Source organism: Haemaphysalis longicornis, unplaced genomic scaffold (assembly GCF_048455015.1).
Source record: "Haemaphysalis longicornis isolate Haplotype H1 unplaced genomic scaffold, Haemaphysalis longicornis Haplotype H1 scaffold_3, whole genome shotgun sequence".
In the NCBI taxonomy this organism is placed as follows: domain Eukaryota; kingdom Metazoa; phylum Arthropoda; class Arachnida; order Ixodida; family Ixodidae; genus Haemaphysalis; species Haemaphysalis longicornis.
The window spans coordinates 62,878,509-62,898,747 of record NW_027526335.1 but is presented as its reverse complement, the minus strand read 5'-3'; the positions used below and the strand labels follow the sequence as shown (position 1 = coordinate 62,898,747).

At 48.1% G+C, this 20,239-nt stretch overlaps 2 protein-coding genes across 3 annotated transcripts in view; one reads left to right on the top strand and one right to left on the bottom strand.

Moving 5' to 3' along the window:
- Positions 1-7,628, top strand: part of Sulf1 (Extracellular sulfatase Sulf1) — a 39,756-nt gene extending 32,128 nt beyond the window's left edge. For both annotated transcript variants that reach the window (XM_077703280.1, XM_077703279.1), the window contains exons 16-18: positions 1,024-1,069; positions 4,267-4,335; positions 5,782-7,628. In XM_077703280.1, coding sequence (XP_077559406.1) covers positions 1,024-1,069; positions 4,267-4,294 — 74 coding nt within the window. In that variant the 3' untranslated portion in view covers positions 4,295-4,335; positions 5,782-7,628. The remainder of the gene's footprint in view (positions 1-1,023; positions 1,070-4,266; positions 4,336-5,781) is intronic.
- Positions 1-20,239, bottom strand: part of LOC144174532 (uncharacterized) — a 598,699-nt gene that overhangs the window by 31,646 nt on the left and 546,814 nt on the right. The gene's annotated exons all lie outside the window — the stretch shown is intronic.

Below are 20,239 nucleotides of genomic sequence, written 5' to 3'. Positions count from 1 at the left end.
CAGAAAATTTTCGTCTCGCTTTTATATAGAGATGATGGTCAGTTTTTAAACAAAGTTTTCTCAAGATGCAATTTTGTTCAACTTGCACGTAAGGACCTTGAATGTTTATCCATTGTGCTGGTACTTCCATTTAAAGGGACCATGCAGGCAAAAAAACACAAGTTTGGTTCACTCGAAAGATTGCCTCATTAGAATCGTACTGACAGCACGTTTAACGTAAACTTCACTTAACTAAGCTATATATAATTAGGAAAAAAGGGAAGGGCCATGAGACCCACTAGCTCATTTCCCAGAACCTATGATGTCATATGCCCAGCTGGGCGATTGGCTGAGGCCGGCAAAAGCAAACGCAAACTAGGCAGGGGCTTATAAGCTTGCCAAAGGAGCTTTTTACGCTTAAATGTAATGTATATTCATCTTACAGCAGTAAGAATGATGGGGTAAACAATGAAAGTTACGAAAATACATGTAAACATAGAAGTACCGATGCACACTGCTGTTGGTACTCGGCGCACTATGGTTTTTTTAGCTGCACAGCAGGTTACCACTTTGGAGTTGTCTTACACACCACTGGCCGATTGGCGTAAGCGACGTTGTCTTACGTGACCCTGTTTGTCGAGCATACCCAATGTTTCACGAAACGATTACCGTAACAAAAACAAGCCAGGAGCAAATACAGTCAAAAACAAAGCAACGGCGGACAACGGTTCGTGGCTGAGTATGTTAGCGCCATCTGGGTGGACTGACGGCAAGCAAGGCTGCGGAGCCTAACGAGGCACTGGAAGTTTGTTTTAGTACCCGCCCTCATGACATAAGGGAAGATGTCACGAAAACACACGATTTGGCGGGAGAATGAAAATTTTAACCTAAATTGATTAATTTCTCAGTGAATACAGAACTGTTTGATGCTGGACAAGCGCTGGGGGCACTCTAAAACATGAAAACTTTTTTTTGTCTGCACTCCTGTATTCACTTTGTAGATCACAGCTGCCAACTTGTGCTGTTTGTTTTCTCCACTTCCAGGTCGCCGGGATGCTTATCCTGGAGCTGTTCGGGCAAGGCATGACAGGTTGGCCACTCTGTTTTATATCCTCTCTACATAGGCTCCTACACTCACTCTCTGTAGAGTACACTGTATATACATCTTGTGGCGAAGAACTTGACTTTGTTACAGGAGCAGTGTTTGTGTGATGTTTCTTTTGTTTGTTTGGGGAGGAGTTTTACAGTGATGTAGAAACTGTTCAAAGCTTATTTCTTCGTCCCCATCACTTGAGCTTTTGCCCATAAAGCTTATGCAAAGACATGCCTACAAAGCATGCCAGAACTGAGGTTATTTTTTTTTTTTTTATATAGATAATGCAAGGTGAAAGGATAGCAGCTTATTGTTGAGCATCTTATTATCCACTGTCTGGGAAACACTGTGGAAAGAGAGGAATTTCGAGCAAATGGTGTTGAAGGTAGGAATAGGAAGATAGGGAGCCGAGAAAGCAAGCTGTGAAGGGGATTGTGCTGCCATCGGGAAAAGAGCTAAGGAAATTGGCGGTGTGATGAGGGCAATAACACTCAGTGCCACATGACAAGTTGGAAGAGGCCAAGGTTGGTTTTACCATCAACACTCTCCGTGGCAGTAACAACAAAATGGTGAGAGAAAAAGAATGGCAGCAAACAGAAAGGAACATAGGTGTAGAAGAAGAGAGACCTTGCTCTTTTGTCCAACACTACCTACCCTACACTCACTGTACCCTGCTAGTGCTGTATATTCATTATGGCCCTGTGGAATGTGCGTGTATGGTTTGTTGGTAATTTTTGCCTGTAACAATCATTTTGTGTGTGTGTGCGTGCAGGTGTGTGTGTGTGTGTGTGCGTGCGTGAAGCAAGGTGCTGATTTAGTATTTGAAATGATGACAAGAAAGGATTACTTGTTTGTTGTAATTGTCTCTCTCATCTCAGTCATTGTCATCATTGCGACCAGCTAGTGAAGAACTGTAAAATGAGAGTGGATGTGCTTTTAGTCGGAAATGTTGGCTGGGACTTTTATAAAACTGACTGCTCGTCATGCCCAAGCAACGAACTTTAGCATGAGACCTTAGCATGAGAATTTTAGCATGAGAATTTTAGCATGAACAACACATTCTTGTCTAGTGTAGGGATGTAAGCGCTTCAGTTTCCTTTTGTTGGCCAGTCTTTCGCTTGTTGTTTTTAGCCTCCCACTAGAAGTACTGTAAAACCTCGTTGGTACACCTGCAGACCTGCCTCGGCTGTTGCTTGTCCTGGGAAATGGCCACATTGGGTTGTAACTTGTCAGCATTGCTGTGGTTGATTTTTAGCTGCACTACCATTTTGTACGTTGCTTTTTTGGCCACTTTGCAGAGGTTGCGCGTCAACATCCTACTGTGTTTTTACATTTTAATTGGTGGAAGTTCTTGGTGACACTACTGCTAAGGGATAGGCAAGCACCTGCCTGAGAGAGTAACCCTTAGGAGTTGCGCTAAAGCCAAAGGGGATGAAGGTATCCTTGATTGAACAGTGCGCACTTGCAACCTAATGATGCTGCCACCTAGTGACATTTGATATTCCTTGTTGCCAACTTACATTTTCACAGAAATGCGTCCCAGTGCACTTCAGTCGTAGCTATTCTTGGTCCGTGTGCCGCTATCCGCTTGCATCCTTGTCTGGGCACTGTCGAATGTTCATGCAATGTGTCTAGTTAAGCATTGTTCATAGATCCTGCTGCTTAGTTAAAGGGACCCTGCAACACTCTGTGAGCAGTGCAAGTAAACCTGCGCAACAGTTAGATTACACTGCCAGGAATACCCGAGCCAAATACTACACCTACACGTGAAGCGGTGAGAGCGCAAATAGCTGCGAACAATGCGAAAAACCAACCGCACTCTCTTTAATTTTCCTCATTATGCACCCCTGGCATGGCCTAAATGACGTCATTGCGGCCATGGCTGTCCTATTGGCTGTCGCTGGTAACTTCGCGGTTTATTTCTTGAATTTCCTGTGACGATCCGGCGTCTTTGGTGCTGCGTATCAGCCTCTTCTATGCCTGAACCTGTGCACACAGTATTGGCGTTTCTTTTGTGTTTTGAGTGCGCGCGGAGTTTGAGTGAGGAACTCAATATTCCCTTTTCAACGATTTCCATTCGACAACAAACGTTTATTGCTTCAAAAGCACTCTATCAGCATGAGCGCGCGCTTGCAAGCAGGCAGCCATGCCTGCCTTTTTGTGGCACCAGACCGGGAATACGCCCCTCCACGTTGAGGAAAAAAGGAGAAAACTCCCCGGCCTGTGATACATCGAAGGCCGCTGAAGAGAACACCGCGAGCCGCTTCCCTCTCTGGGAGAGAGCGCACAGCTTTCATCGCGTTGTCTGTGGTTGAGTTGAGAGGGAACAACTATGCACGATTTCTCATCGCACGTAGCATCCGTGTTAGTGAACGGATTTTGATAATTCTTGCGGGAGGAGATTGCTGGGACTTTAGACTTTACTCCAAAATACATTCCGAGTCGATGGTAAGTGCTGCGGGGTCCCTTTAATGGCTAGTTAAATAAGACTGCTTGAGACATTGCTTTTCCTATCTACTCCAAGATTGAACATGCAGTGTATCAGTATTTGAATTTCTGCCTGCATGTCCACTGTTGTCCTCTCGCCTGTTCCTTACTTAAGCGTGCAGAGCCTTCGAAACTACCTGTTAGTTTCCTCTGAAATTTCTCTTGGCTCATGTCACTGATAAAACATTCAAAGAAAGGGGGAACAAAGAGGATACAAGAGAAAAAGAAATCGCTTAGTTTCGGAACGAGCGGGCTGGCTCTGTTCTACCCGAACATTAAAGAACACTAAGAGAACAGCTGTAGATGCCTGCAGGATGCATCAGTTAGGAAGGCACAACGTGCTGTGCATCCCCGTGGTGGGCAGTCACAGATTGTAGAAAAACCAACACACAAATGAAAGCAAGAAAACCCTCTGAAGACTGGTGCTGTCGTTGTAGAAGAAAAAAGAAAAATGGCAGAGTTAGCAAAAACTGCCTTCTTGAACTAGAAGTCTTGAAATAAATGGGGAAGGGGGTAAGGGAATAACAAAATCGGTTTATTACCTGCATTCATGAACTCCATGTGCAAAGGCCGTTTGTTATTCCCTTAAAATTACATACATTTATGCATCTTTACTAAGAAAGGCCTTTTGTTTTGGTTCTTTTGGTACCTTCTGGCTCCCCAGAAAACCAAAGTCGGTGCAAGTGTCTCTGTTTTGTTTACTGCAGGCACTGGAAGTTCACTCGTTCAGAATGAATGAACCGCTAAAGGCTGCCCGGTGGAAGAGATAGAATTCTGTGAGTGTGTTCTTTTGCCCATTTACCCGTTTGGCTGATCATGCGTGCTTTGTGGTCATATTTCCAAGCGATTTCCCGTCTTTTCCGCTTTGTTTGCACGTAAAACATTTGTCTGCAGCAGCAGTGGCTTTCAAAGCTTAAGGGGGCACATGGGTCTTTGATGAAAAACTTTATTTTTACAGTTATAATGATAAAAATTGGAAGACCTATGTAGTTTTTCATTCTGATTGTAGATATAAAATTTGTTTTGGCGTAAAATAAGTACATCCAAATTTATTTGGATTTTTATATTTGATTTTTTGACAGCTTTTGTAAAAAAAAACTGCTAGAGCGGTGCAGTGGAACGAGGTACCAGTGAACTGTGAACTGTGACTCAAGTATTCTTGTATTTTGTAGTTTCTTGTCCACTCCTGCTTGGGCTGTCAAGCCTGCAGTATTGAATAAATAAAAAAAAATAAAAAAATCAAGGAGTGCAATAAGACTAACATTGTCATTCTATCTAGTCTGTACCAGAAGCTACGACCGTTGAAGTTTGTGCTTAGAAGGCAAAACCGGTTTTTTTGGTTCCCACCTTCCAAGCTCAAACTTCAAACGGTCGTAGCTTCTGTTACAGAATAGATAGAATGACAATGTTAGTCTTATTGCACTCTTTGATTTGTGCACACTTCACTGGTACCACGTTCCACTGCACCGCTCTAGCAGTTTTTTTTTACAAAAGCTGTCAAAAAATCAAATATAAAAATCCGAATAAATTTGGATGTAGTCATTTTACACCAAAACAAATTTTATATCTACTACCAGAGTTAAAAACTACATATGTCTTCCAATTTTTATCATTATAACTGTAAAAATAACCATTTTTGGTTTAAGACCAGTGCGCCCCCTTAAAGAAAAGCTCCTGAACCACCGCAAACATGACAACTGTCATGCAAGCGTAACGTTCGGCGCGCACAGAGCAATGTGGCTCTGACCGAGAGGTACGGAACTGATTACTATAGGAAACCGCCGTCTCTTCTGATTTGTAAACTAGCTGTTTGTTAATGGGGCCCAACCGTATGAGGTTTTTTAATTATTAGACAGGAGTTTCTAAACTGTTTGGATACAGCATCAGGTTTTCGCAAGCAAGTCATGCTTGTACAATTGCACATGCATGCACACGTGAATGTGCATGGACACAGAGAAGAACTATGGTTAGGTATGCCATACCCAGTCTTTCGTTGAAACATAAGTTTTTGTTTTTGTCTTCATGGCCCTTCAAACTGTTTCATATGGTGACACATGAAAGCCAGGGTTTTTTTTTTTTTTTTTTTTTTTTTTTTTTGCTAGCTTACAGTGAAGGAACACTTTTCTTTCTCCACATAGGCAGATTGATGGATATTTTGGTGTGGATAAGTGTGGTATATGACTGTTCTTTCCCTTTTTGGCCCCACTCTCATGTTTTTCCAGCCGTCTCGTTTGAAGGAAATGCTTGCAAAGACGACCTAAAACTGCCCCGGAGGAGGCCAGTTGGAAGTTCCTGCGGCGGCTTGCCCCGTCTTGCTGCTCTGCACCTGCTTTTGTGTCTTTTGCACAAACTGCGTCTACTATTTTCTCTTACACCCCCCCTTTTTTTCTAGTGAGCTATTCTAGTGGGCCTCAGACACCCTTGTTTCTTATTCTGCGTGGTTGTGAGGGAAAAAAAGAATAGGGTGGGCCAGAACAATTTATTTCGTGGCAACAAGGTAGTGAAGCACTGCAAAAGTGAGAATAGACGTGCTTTTAGTCAGAAATGTTGGCTAGGACTTTTTCTAAAACGGACTGCTCTTCATGCCCAAACAAGGAACCTTAGCATGAGGCCTTTCGTTTGTATATTTACAATGTCGCGTACAACCTCTTGCGCCATTTTTGCATTAACCGCGATCTTGCCGTGGATGCTTACTTCTACTGTGGCGAGAGGAATCGAAATTTTTGTGCTGGTGGTTGGAGGCTCTTGATCATTGCTGCCATGGCCTTAGTGTAGGATTTTAATTTTTTTCTAGGATTAATGAATTTTTGCGGTGAGCGTATCTTTTTTTGGCGTAGTTTTGTTATTTGTGCTTTTTGGAGCGTTGTGCATGTTTTGTGTTCCTTATTTACAAAGCGATAATTCCAGGCAGTCAGTGTGGGTGAAAGATGGCTAATTAGTCGCTGGCGACCAGCTTGGCTGTGACTTTTACAATGCATGTACTGTGTACGTTTACTTCACTTTTAGTCTATAGTGCGCGCTGATTATTATTATGTATAGCAATTTACAAAATTTTGTATGGCCAAACTTGATTGTGAGGTCATTTTGAATTCACTTTGTTTTATAACCTTTGTTCCAAATGGATTATTTTGTAATTGTATTTTTGTACTAGTGTTTTAAACCTTTTGTCTTTACAATCCGTAATCCTGAATCTCATGTGCGCTTAAGACTTTTTGATCACAAGTAACCACACTGCGAACACTGTGAAGCTTTTTACATGAATGTGCATTTGATACCTTTTCTATAATTACAGCTTGTAATGAGGTTTATACACATTCACAAATTAACCAGGGATGGTTGTGGTTCTTACTTTTCTTTTTTCGTTAATAATTTGGTGTAACTTACTTTTGTGCTTTCGTCTTCTTACAAACTTGTTTACAAGTACCGCGGATCTGTGTTAGGTGTCACTCGTGTTTGCCGGTTGTTATTTGTTTACATTTAATCTTGTGCTTGGCACTTGTTGGCCTGGTTGCTCAATGTCTAAGGTTTTTTATGTGTCTTCTACTTTTTGCCAAGTGCTCTGACATTGTTCAAGGACTTATTATGTGAAACGGTATAAATGTGGTCACGTATACTTGTGTAGACTAATATAAGAAGACAGTTTTTTAGCGTTGTTGCCAGAAAAAAGAAACAGTCCAAATCTGCGTGATGGCCATTTCAAAAATGCCTCGCGCATATTTATACACAAACACCCTTTGTCGTATTGTAGTACTTGCCTTTACCCTATGCAGAACGTGTATGTAGAATACCCTAGAATGGACCTTTTTATTGTTTTCTTAGCATTGTAAAACTTTGTAACATAGTTTTGAGCAACACTTGATGTATAGGAATAGAATTTAGGAAATGTGCTGTGCTTGGTACAGAATCACTATTTTTGCTTGCCTTGTTATGTAACATTGTATTGGCATTATTTAGTCTATACCCTCTTTTTATTGAACACCATGTTTGTGGTAATATATGCCGTGTACAAATCTACAAGCTCTACAAAAAAGACGAATAAATCTGATGACACATCTGTTACGGTCACAAATTGGACCTGTTGCATCTATGTACTGTTGCGTTGGATAAAAGATTGCTCCCCCTTTAGTGGGCCGTGCTTACACAGTTAACTTGCAGGAGGAGCCAGCCCGCATGGGGCAGTGTTCATCTTCAATCATCTTGGGGCTTTCATTGACCCATCTTTTATAACTTTGGAATTGTTGAAGCATGAGGGATGCTGTCCAGTAGCATACATTAACCTAAAAATGTGAAACTGAAACAACTTGCGGGGCAAATTAAAACCAGTGTAATTTTCAGCCGTGTAGAAATGCTGTCAAGAGTGCACATAAAAATAGCCGTAACTGCAAAGCTCTTTGTTCAAAATGGGAGCGTGTTGGACACAAATGGTGCATGCGTTCTGATGTTTTCTGAACTGAAACAAAAAAAAAAATGCAGCCACCTTCGCAGTTTAAATGCAGACTGAGAAAACAGCGGAGGGGGAGGGGGGGCTTCACTAGCTTTAACTTGGCTTTTCTGGGAGCACTTCATTAGGTCTGCGCAGTTTATCGGTAGATCGGACGCTGATTCTGCCGGGGGGTGCACGCCGTCTCTCTCAACTAGAACACCTGCACGTCAGAGGTTGCGCCATCACCAGGCGCAGCCAATGCCCGACGAGCACGTCCCCACCCGAGCATCTTCGCCGCGAAGCGCACTCCCCACCTGCTCCTTGCCTCCTCGCCACTTCCCCTTGCACTTCTAGACCAAGCATTTTCCTCCTCCACTTTGCTGCGTTGAGTTTTGAACGACGCCCAGCACGGCTCCCCACCCAAACATCTGCGCCGCGACGCGCACTCCCCACACCTGCTCGCCGGCTCCTTGCCTCCTCGCCACTTCCACTCACTTCTAGGCCAAGCATTTTCCAATGCTGAGGGATCTGGTCGGCGATTCCATTGAGTCTCGTAAAGTATATGAACAAATGCTGGCAGGAGGGCAAAATCCAGAGTTTCTTAGGTATACTGTAAAATCCCTAGACAATAGAAAATCGCTAAAACAATGCAATTATGGAAATTTTAGAACAATTAGGAGTGGGTCAAAAGACGTACGACTACATCAGAGATTTTTTATCTGACATGACGGCAACCCTAACAGTGGGAGGGGTTGAATCTTGTGAGTTGGAGCTGGGGAGCAGAGGCACGCCGCAAAGCTCAGTCCTCTCGCCTTTCCTCTTCAACGTCGCTATGATCGGCCTACCGGAAATCTTAGCGAAAATACAAAGTCTACATCACAGCCTGTAGGCTGACGATGCTGATCTCTGTGTGGCTGGCGGCAGTGACGGTCACCTGCAGGAAGCAAGAAATGCTGTAGAACAGTACATCAAACCGAAAAGCGTAGATTGTTCCCCACAAAAGTCAGAGATGCTGCTCTATCGGCCGACGCAGAAAGGGCGGAAAAAAGAAGCAGCCACAGAAAAACCACGAATTCAGCTTTACACTAGTGGGGTGCGACCCATCCCTTTAGTAAAATGCATTAGGGTCTTGGGCCTGCAAATTCAGGAAAACGGCCACAACATTGAGCAAATCCGGGCACTCGAAAAAAAAAATGTGCACCAAACAACCCGCCTCATTTCGCGTACAGCCAACCGGCACCACGGAATGAAGGAGGACACCCTAATCGGGCTTGTGCATGGATTCGTCCTGAGTCGAGTAACCTACGTCGCTCTCTTCCTCAACCTCAAGATGGATGAGCGCAATATAATGAATGCTTCAATAAAAAGAGTTTACAAGCAGGCAATTGGCATACCAATTACGACCTCCAACGAGCGCTTTGAAGCACTAAGGTTGCGCAACACCCTCGACGAGCTTGTAGAAGCTCAGAGGATAGCGCAGCTGGAAAGACTCACCAGGAGCCGCACAGGCAGACACATCCTCCAAAAACTACACATTAACTACGAAGGAAGACTTGGGGAGAGACACGACATTCCGGCCAGTATCAGGGGACATAAATACATCCCACCATTGCCAAGAAAAATGCACCCTGAGCACAATAGGGAACGCAGAGAGGCCAGGGCGCAAGCAATACAAAAAAGTTTCGCGCACCTCGAGGACGGGGTTTACGTAGACGCTGTCGCGGCGCCATGTCTATAGTTGACCAACAGGGGCCATTCAATTACTTCTTGCACGGTCCCCACAACATCACCGGATGTCAGGGAAGAGGCGGCCATTGCACCCGCAATGATCTCGTCCTCCCGAACCAACTTCGTAGTGAGAGACTCCAAGCCGGCAAGGCAACGCATATCGTCTGAGGCCCACAAAATCTACAGGCCGGTTTTCATGGAGATCGAGTCCGGGGAATCGAAATCATAGGCGCCAGCTCACTCTGGCCTCCAGGGGAATGAGAAGGCGCATGACGCGGCTCGAGGCTTCACCGACCGGGCCGACGTCACCAACACCCGCGACGCACTGTCGCTCCACAGGTCTCATAGGGACAGGCTGGTCGCCTACCGAGATGTCTTGAAAGGGCAAAATACTCTGCAGAGACAAAGCTCTGACCAGACGGCAGGCAGTGGCTTGGCGCCTTCTCCAAACAAACACATTCCCCAACCCGGTGTTGTACAACCGCTGCTACACGCGACGCTATACTGCAGCGCATGCAAGCAGTGCGGAAACAGGGTGGACGTGCAACATATGGTCTGGGCTTGCCCCAACAGGGATACAGAAATCAAAGGAATAAAGATCAGAAACTAGCGATAAGCATTAGAAGCTCTGTGCAGTGGGCGACCATGCTGCTCAGCTCGGACCCGGAAGAGCAGGTCCGTCTGGTCCAGATGACCGAGGCCACCGCCAGGGAAGGACTTCTGGCTGCCGACAGAGAGTAGGGGGGCTCTCATCAAGAGTTTCCTTCCCTGACTCCTATCTGTGGACAAATAAATGTCACTCACTCACTCCTCTTCACTTTGCTGCGTCGAGTTTTGAGCGACGCCCAGCACGGCTCACCCCCGACCATTTTGGCCGCGACGCGTTCCCCACACCTGTTCCTCGGCTACTTGCCTCCTCGCCATATCCCCTCTCACTTCTAGCTCAATCATTTTCATCCCCTCCTCTTTGCTGCGTCAAGTTTTGAGCGACGACCAGCACGGCTCCCCAGCAGCGCTTGCCACCTCACCACTTCCCTCTCACTTCTACGCCAAGCACTTTCCTCCTCTCCACTCTGAGGCGTCGAGTTTTGAGCGACGCGCAGCACGGATCCCCACCCTACCATCTTCGCCGCGACGCGCACTCCCCACAACTGCTCTTCGGCTCCTTGCCTCCTCGCCACTTACCCTCTCACTTCTAGGCCAAGCATTTTCCTTCTCAACACTTTGCTGCGTCGAGTTTTGAGCGACGCCCAGCACGGCTCCCCACCCAAACATCTGCGCCGCAGTGCGCACTCCCCACACCTGCTCCTCGACTCCTTGCCTCCTCGCCGCTCCCCCCTCGCACTTCTAGGCCAAGCATTTTCTTCCTCTCCACTTTGCTGGGTCGAGTTTTGAGCGACGGCCAGCACGGCTCCCCACCCGACGATCTTCGCCGCAACGCGCACTCCCCACACCTGTTCCTTGCCTCCTTGCCACTTCCCCTCGCTCTTTAGGCCAACCATTTTTCTCCTCTCCACTTTGCTGGGTCGAGTTTTGAGCGACAGCCAGCACAGCTCCCCACCCAAACATCTGCGCCGCAACGCGCACTCCCCACACCTGCTCCGCGGCTCCTTGCCTCCTCGCCACTTCCCCTCGCACTTCTAGGCCAAGCATTTTCCTCCTCTCCACTTTGCTGGGTCGAGTTTTGAGCGACGGCCAGCACGGCTCCCCAGCCGACCATCTTCGCCGCCATGCGCACTCCGCCCACCTGCGGACCAGTGACGTCAGTGCGCGCGCGTTTTGAAAGGGGTTTGCTATGAATGCGTGATATCGTCTGCCTTGTCTCACGCAGTTTGTTTGTCGTCACTGGAGTCGTTTATAAGCATGTTAAGTCCAAAAAATCACGGGAACGGCTCACACGCTATGTTCAAAATATTCCCAGTAACGCCCTACTTGCGCCGCGCGTAGAAACATCCGGCTACGGTGATAAGGCACAGCGGCAACTTCCGGTGCCGTTCTTAAAGGAGCCATGAAGACAAAATACAAGCTTGTGTTATTCGAAAGATTTCGTGTTTTGTAGTGCCCCCAGCGCTTGTTCGAATACAAACGCTGCTTTATTCACTGAGAAATTAATCAATTTATGTTAGAATTTTGATTTTCCCGCTAAATCGTGTGTTTTCGTAGCTGCAATGACATCACAAACCGCTCTGTAGCCTAGGATCCCTTGATTCGCGCGTTCGCCGTACAGGGTAGAGACACGTACACGCTGGGGCCGCCATCTTGGATCGCTCGCTCGCCGCCGAAGCAAGTCATTGTATCAAAATCGCGCTAAAAGTATCGCCTCAACGCGGTTAACTGGCAAAGTTTGAATCAACGGATCTGTTTCGCGTTGCTGGGTCGCGTGGGAAACGAAACGAACAACGCGCTGAGCACGTTGACCCAATCGCAGCGGCACGGGACCGTTCAAATGGTGTCTCCACAGAACAGGGAGTCTCCACCCTGTACGGCAGAGTTGGTATCGAGGTATTCGCGCGTTTGTTTACGTTACTCAACCTAGGTGGCGCCACCATACCATGGCGTGTCGTTTTCTGTTTTTTTTTTTCGTTCTGGGAGAAAAACGTTTCGTGAAACATACTTCTCGCTCGACAAATATGTTCACGTAAGACACCGTCGCGTCAATCTATCGGCCAGTGTCGTCTGAGACAACCCCAAAGCCGCGCAGTCCTGTGCAGCTAAACAAGAATAGTGCGCGCAGTACCAACAGCAGCAGTACGCAGCGGTACCGGCGGTACTTCTATGTTTACATGTGCTTTCGTAACTTACACTTACCACCATTATTACGGCTTTAAAAAGAATGTGCCCTAAATTTAAGGCAAATAGCTCGTTCGGCAGGCTTATACTCTGCCTAATTTTCGTTTTCTTTTGCCGCCCTCCGCCAATCGCAGAGCTGTCTCGTGTGACATCATATGTTCTGTTGCGGGAAATGAGCTAGTGGGTCGCATGGCCATTTCCTTTTTTCCTAATTATGTGGCTTATTCGACCGAAGTTTACGCTAAAAGTGGTGTCAGTATGATTCTAACGAGGAAATCTTTTGAATGAACCAAACTTGTGTTTTCTCTTCATGGCTCCTTTAAGTTGCCACCGAGTATAGGCCAACCATTTTCCTCCCCTACTTTGCTGGGTCGAGTTTTGAGCGATGGCCAGCATGGCTCCTCACCCAAAAATCTGCGCCGCAACGCGCAATCCCCACACCTGCTCCACTCCTTGCCTCCTCGCCACTTCCCCTCGCACTTCTAGGACAAGCATTTTCCTCCTCTCCACTTTGCTGGGTCGAGTTTTGAGCTACAGCCAGCACGGCTTCCCACCCGACCATCTTCGCCGCAACGCGCACTCCCCACATTTGCTCCTCATCTCCTTGCCTCCTCGCCACTTCCCCTTGCAATTCTAGGCCAAGCATTTTCCTCATCTCCACTTTGCTGTGTCGAGTTTTGAGCGACAGCCACCACGGCTCCCCACCCGACCATCTTTGCCGCAACGCGCACTCCCGCACTCCCCACACCTGCTCCTCGTCTCCTTGCCTCCTCGCCACTTCCCCTGTCTCTTCTAAGCCAAGCATATTCCTCCTCTCCACTTTATTGCACCGAGTTTTGAGCGCCGGCCAGCACGGCTCCCCACCCGACCATCTCTGCCTCAACGCGCACCCCCCACACCTACTCTTCGGCTCCTTGCCTCCTTGCCACTTCCCCTCGCACTTCTAGGCCAATCATTTTCCTCCTCTCCACTTTGCTGTGTCTAGTTTTGAGCGACGGCTAGCACGGCTCCCCACCCGACCATCTTCGCCGCAACGCGCACTCCCACACCTGCTCCCCGGCTCCTTGCCTCCTCGCCACTTCCCCTCTCACTTTTGGGCAAAGCATTTTCCTCCTCTACAGCGCCCCTGCCACCAGGGGACGTTTTACTCAATGAACATGACCCACCAGCCATGAGAAAGCGCGCCATCGAGGAGCTTCAACGCCACACAACGGGAGATGTACATGCAGCTGAAGAGGAGAATAAGAAGTCTAGGCCTGCCGGCATCCCAGTTGTGATTCAAGCAGCGCAACCAGGTTGTTCCTTCTGGAGGCTCAATGCCAATTTGCTTGCATAGGCGGTCGCCTCGACTGCCCAAGAAAAAGTTCTTACGCATCGCTTCGACAAGGATGGTGGTCTTGTCGTCACCGTATCGTCTCTCAACGCTGCCAGCCGCCTTCTTGCCGTGACGGAGCTGGTTGGCATGGAGGTCCAAGCACGTCTACCACGTTCCTATTCTGCGACGTCTGGAAAGATTCATGACGTCCCTCTTGAGTACACAGACGAAGAACTCCTTTCCTACCTTCGAGATCAAGGTGTTACATCTGCCAAAAGCTCTGATGTTCCGGGCGAAAATGGTCTAGTGGCAGAGAGTCGCCGAAAAACATTGCTTTTGGAGTTCCCAAACGGCTCTGCATTACCAAAGCGCATTTTCCTTGGCTTCTGCAGTTATCCCGTTGAGGAATACTAGGGAACAGCAACCCGGTGCTTCAAATGTCAAAGGCGTGGTCATGTTGTGAAGCAGTGCAATGGGCCCGTCCGATGCAAAATATGCGCAGGCCCACACCCGTGCAAAGACTGCACTTCGCGCGCGCATCCTCGATGTGCGCGCATTGTGATGGACCACATCCTGCAACCTTCGGTGCCTGCCCAAAGAAAAAGGCTGCAATCCTTGCACGCGCAGTTGAGCAACTTCAAGGAGGGGCTCCCAAACAACGCGTGCCGCCCCCGAATCCAGAAGTAGTTTGCGCAACACTATAGCTCTGCTCAGGGTTCGCTTTCATCACACACCAACGCTACAACGAAAAAGTCCTATGCACGTACTGTTCAAGAAAGCCCCCAGCCCGAAGAGCAACAACAAACGAAACAAGCTTCCGCTACCAATGTGCTACCCATTGCGACTCAGCGTGCAACCGAAACGCCAGTGGAGACCCACGCTCCTACAACGCAAGTCGACTTCAGTAAAGTGAGAATTCCCCTGTTATTTGCGGCACTCAAAGCCATTATCTTCACCATACCATCCTTAAAGGGACCCAGAAAAGCATTTTGTAAAAGTTACAAAAGGCCTTTATTGTCGCGCAGTACAAATATAGCGATCCAATGCCGTTGGAATTATTGATCTACATTCAGTATTAGCTGTGCCAGAAGCAATTAAGTGCACCTCTCCCACCTTGCCGATCGATTCCTCCTCCTTCTCTGCTTCTTTCAAAGCAGCTGGAAACACTGGGAATAGCCATGTGACATCGCGACGCTCGACTTCCGTTTTCCGCTAGCTACATTCCTGCGCCTAGGCACGCGTCAATCGCTGCAGACCGGCCTTTGCCTCGGGATCGCGCAGGAAGGAGGAAGAGCAAGAAGCCAATGGCAGTGACGTTGCCGGCGACCGACGATCGGCCGAAGCAGAGGGGCGGCTCGCCGTTGCGTCAGCCGCGATCGCCGTTGCGTCAGCCGCGGTCGGCTCGCTGCGGCGGCGCGCTCATCGGCTGAGAAAGGCGATCTTCAAAAATTGTTTACAAATTATCCGTACAACGTATGGGGCTCACACTTGGCTCAAAAATCCTCCGTTATGTATTGTACCACCTGAATTCATTTGATTGCCACCTTCACAAGGCTTTTCTGGGTCACTTTAAGCAGCTTGCCTGAAGATGCTGCTATCATGGCTCTGGAACCTCTGTTAACAGCATCTTGCTCCCTACCTGGTGTGCCATTCACGATCTGGAGACAATGACGGCATCACCATCGCCAACAGTGTCCTTGAACGGTCACCTAAAACGATGCACCATTTTCCAGTGGAACGCTCATGGTCTGCGGTCTATGCTTGGTGATCTACGTCAGATTCTTCAAACTTACCGATTCCCATTCATTATCATTTAAGAGAACTGATCAGAATTTCCGCTTGAGTGGTTACTATTTCATCCACTCGCAAAGAGTAAACGGTACAAGCCGGCTTCTTATCGGCTTCCGTACTGACGTTCCGGTAGTTGAAATTCCAGTCTCGCCCCACGAAACAAATGAGTACGTTTGCGCAACTACAATTATTGGTTCTCAAATTTTCACCATTCATCGCAGCGTACTTACAACCCAATGCCAAGTTTGACGAGACCAGGCTGGACAACCTCATCACGTCGACTGCCAAGCCGCACATTATCTGTGGGGACTCTAATGCTCATAATCAACTTTGGGGCAGTTCCCAAACATGCCTACGTGGTGCAAAACTCACAAACCTCCTAATTAGACATGGCATTGAGCCCCTAAATGGTGGCAGCATTACCTTCCTCAAATACCTCAACACAACCAGCTGTATTGATCTATCATTCGTCACTGCTGGTTTTTCCACAAAATTCACGTGGTGCACATACTTACAGACAAGAGGAAGTGACCACTACCCGATTTTGATATCAACTCGTGACGCCCTCACAGACTTACCAAGAACAGGTCGCGTGCGCAGACTGGAGAGCCTTTGTGGAAGCTATACGCACCTGCATTACGGTTGCGACGCGAGTTGACGAAATTGCCCAACGATACTTCACTGTTTTCGGAAATCCAATAATGACGATGAGTACCAAAGATTGTGTGCCATCCGTCGCCGTGCGGAGCGAAAAGCCCTCCGGACAAAATCTGTAGAAGATTTACAAGCTTCTCGAAGGGCTCAGAGACACGTAATTCGTCGCCTATACAAGCTTCAGCGACAACAGGGGAAAAACTTTTGCGCAACGTTAAATACTGACACACCAATGACGCGCATCTGGCGTGTTGTAAAAGGGTTACGCACGAAACCTAAGCAGCTGCGCCGTTTCATTGCCTTCTTGCTGCACGAGCACTTTCCTTTGAAAGTGGTCGCAGAATAATATTGCAAGATCCTCTCTTCATCAACGCTGAGTATACTTCAACCTCTTAAGTTTCCCGAATCAGCTGTTCAAGCACTGGACCTGCCTTTTACATTACAAGAACTGACAGCAGCAATCTCCGATGTAAAAACCAAGTCGTGTCCAGGTCCGGGTGGCGTCAGTTACGCAACTTTCACGCACTTCCCTCACAATGCCCTGCTCCGTCTCCTAGAATTTTACAATTCCTCTTGGGTGAGCGGTAAGCTGCCCTGTGATTGGAAACACGCGCCAATTAATCCTATTCTAAAACCTAGCCAGCCGCCCACGTGTTATTCCTCTTTTCGGGCTATATATCTGTTGAACTGTGTTGGAAAACTGATGGAGAAGATGGTACATAAAAGAATGTCCTGGTTTCTCGAAAGCAGACGCCTTTACCCGCAAGAGATAAATGGATTTCGTAAGCACAGATCATCGATTGACAATATAATTACCCTTATCTCGTCAGTTGAGGAGCAATTGGATTCTAGCCACATAACAATCGCAATTTTCTTAGACATAAAATCAGCCTATACGACTCTGTCACACACAGCCATTCTTACTGCTCTTGCAGTACATGGCTTTGGAGGAAGACTCTACGCCTGGATTGAGGATTACCTTGCTGGACGCCAGCTTTTCATGCGCACTTCGGACGGTGACACATCACGTTTACCCATCGGAAAAGGCGTTCCACAAGGAGTTGTTTTAAGTCCACTGCTCTTTAATTTGACTCTCATACAACTGAAACGGGGCCTACCGCGGGGAGTCAACATCACGATTTACGCAGGCGACATTTGTATCTGGTACGCATCACGCTCCCGACGCATTACTCGGCAACGTCTCCAGAAGGCCCTCTTCTGCATTTCAACCTACCTTGCTGCTCGTAGACTTCACCTAAAACACGAGAAAAGCGTAGCAATGGCATTTACAAGGAAGCGCATGGATCGGTGCCCAGTTCTGCTGAGTGGGCGCGCCCTCCCGTACGCCCGGACCCACAGGTATCTTGGCGTAATCATTGACCGTAATCTCTCTGGTCGCCTTAAATAAAAAGACTGTGTGCCCGCATCTCTGCGACGTCTCAGGTTCTGAGATACCTTGCCGGTTTAGCGAAGGGGCAGCAATTGCGGCTCGATGTTGCAGCTTCACAAAGCTTACGTCGATGGCTTCATACGCTATAACCTTCCCTTACTACACCGTGCAGCGTCTACTAAAAATGAAGCTGGAAGCGGTGTGACGGAACAGCCTGAGCATTTGTCTTGGTCTACCCAGAGGTTCCTCGGGTGCCGGGACCGTCGCTGAAGTTCGTTGCTTGCCTATGGACACACTCATGTTACAGGAGTCGCTCCGTGTCCATTACCGGCATCTACTTCAACCTAGACCCCACTGTCTGAGCAGGATCACTGCGTGTCCATTACCGGCATCTACTTCAACCTCTACTCCTCGGAATGCCGCTTCTGTGAGGCTCCGGGCACGCTTTATCATATTGCGTGGGGCTGCGATAAGAACACCAACCTACCCTCCCTGCCCTTCCCCTCCCCTCAGCACTGGGAGAGAGCACTGTCCAGCTCGGACCCTGATGACCAGCTTTTGCTGGAGAAGAGGGCTCAAGAAGCCGGATGGTCTCAAGGGGTCCTGGAATAAGGACTCTTCCCCACGGCGAACTGCTTTATAGGGACGTTTATTCCTCCTCCTCCTCAACCTACAACCCACTGTCTGAGCAGGATCACTGCGGCCCAGAGTTCTGGGTTTGGAAATGCTATTAGCACTTTGTCCCTTCCAAAACAACACAACCACCGCGAGCAATGCCATCTCAGTTTCCGCCCTGGACATTAGCGTCTACTCGTATAGGTTAACGCATCCCAGGGATGATAACTAAGAAGATAACGCTCCAGGCTGAACTGCTCCAAGTGGCGTTGGACTACATCCACAGGTTGCATTCCACCAGGGCTCATATCTTCACTGATGGGTCTTCGTTGCCTCAAAGTTCCTCCTCTGAATTATACGTCCCGTCGACCGGTAAACTCTTCTCCTACCGTTTAGAAAGACCACCGTCCTCGACATCAGCTGAACTGCATTCCCTCAAAGAGTAAACCCGCCACATCCTCCGTCAAGAGCTCAATGAATGGACCATATTCACCGACTCTGAGCCTGCCCTTCAGTGCCTGCTTAAGAGCGGCAAGCACCTTACATATGAACTTGCCGTTCAAGATATTCTCTATCGACACCATCTTCACTGAGTTTTTCCATGCTTCAGAGGATAGCCGATCGGACGTGTGTTTTTGTAGCATGGGTTATTCGCGCAAAGCAATTTTGGTGCAGTGGGAAAGTAGTACTCTACACCAGCCATGAATTTGATAGCGTTGAAAAAACCGCAGTTGTTGGAGCTCGCAAAAGAATTGCGCTTGGATGTTTCGGACACGCTGAGAAAGCCAGAGCTGATACAGGCTATACTCGCTGTTGGCGCTGACCATGATGAGCTCTCAGAGTGCATTGAGCTTATCAATGAACGGGAGACCGCTAAGCGTCAGGCTGCAGAGGCAGAACGCGAGAAGAGAAAGTGGCAACAGGAGCACGAGAGGCAGAAACAGGAACGAGCGACAGCATGAGCTGGAGATGAAGCGTCTAGAAGTCGAAATGTCTCAACCTAGGCGTCAGAGTGACAGAAGCCTGCAGTCTGCGGCGACTGAGCGACCTACGTTGCGAGGAGGCGGAGGAGGAAAACTTTGTCGTGAGCCTGGTGATTTGAGTGACGTAATGTGGCCCTATAGGGTAGGAGAAGACATCGGTCTTTTTTGATCAATTTCGATCTTACGTGCGAGAATACTCAGTGGAGACACATGGCCGCAAAAGCTGCTTGCCAGGTGAGGCATCCCACGGGATGTCCCGCTTGCCAAAAGAGGAGATGGAGTGCTACGAGAAAGTCAAGTCGAGCCTCCCGCGTAAGTACATCTAATGGCCCACGGAGGCGTTTCGCCGGAAGTTCCGTGAGGCCTAGAGAGCTAAGGGCGACTCGTACTCGGAGTTTGCCTATGAGCTAATGGCAAATATGGAAGAGTGGCTCGAAGAGGCAAAGGCTTTCTGAGTGCACGATAAGGTGGTTGAGTGCTTTGGTCTAGAACAGTTTTGCCACCGACTACCGGAAAACGTGAAGCACTGGGTGCAAGACCGGCCATGGGTATATACTGTGGATTGTGCAGCTCAGCTCGCAGACGAGTTCGTCGCACGTCGAGGTGCGCCGGATCCGAAAGGCGGCCAAAAAGAGTTCAGGCAGAGGCCAAAGAAATCAGGGCCGAAATGCAGAGCTTCCCAGAAAGGCGGTGGAGCTAGCAAAGTCGTGAACTCGGACAGAGAAACTGGCCGGGAAAACGAGAAAGGCGTAGATGCTGAATAAAAGCGCCGAAAGAAAGCTTTCGAAACGCGCAAACAGGCTGCGTGCGAGACGGGACACTTCGCTGCGAGTTGCAAGATAGGCAAGCTCGTCTTTCCCGTAGTAAACCAGAGTGAGTTATAGTAAGCAGTTTCTGTAGCCCTACGTACGTGGGCAACGGTAAACCGCGCTGAATTCTTCGCGACTCCGCGGCGACGGTAGACATGTGCCACCGGTATTACGTTGAACCG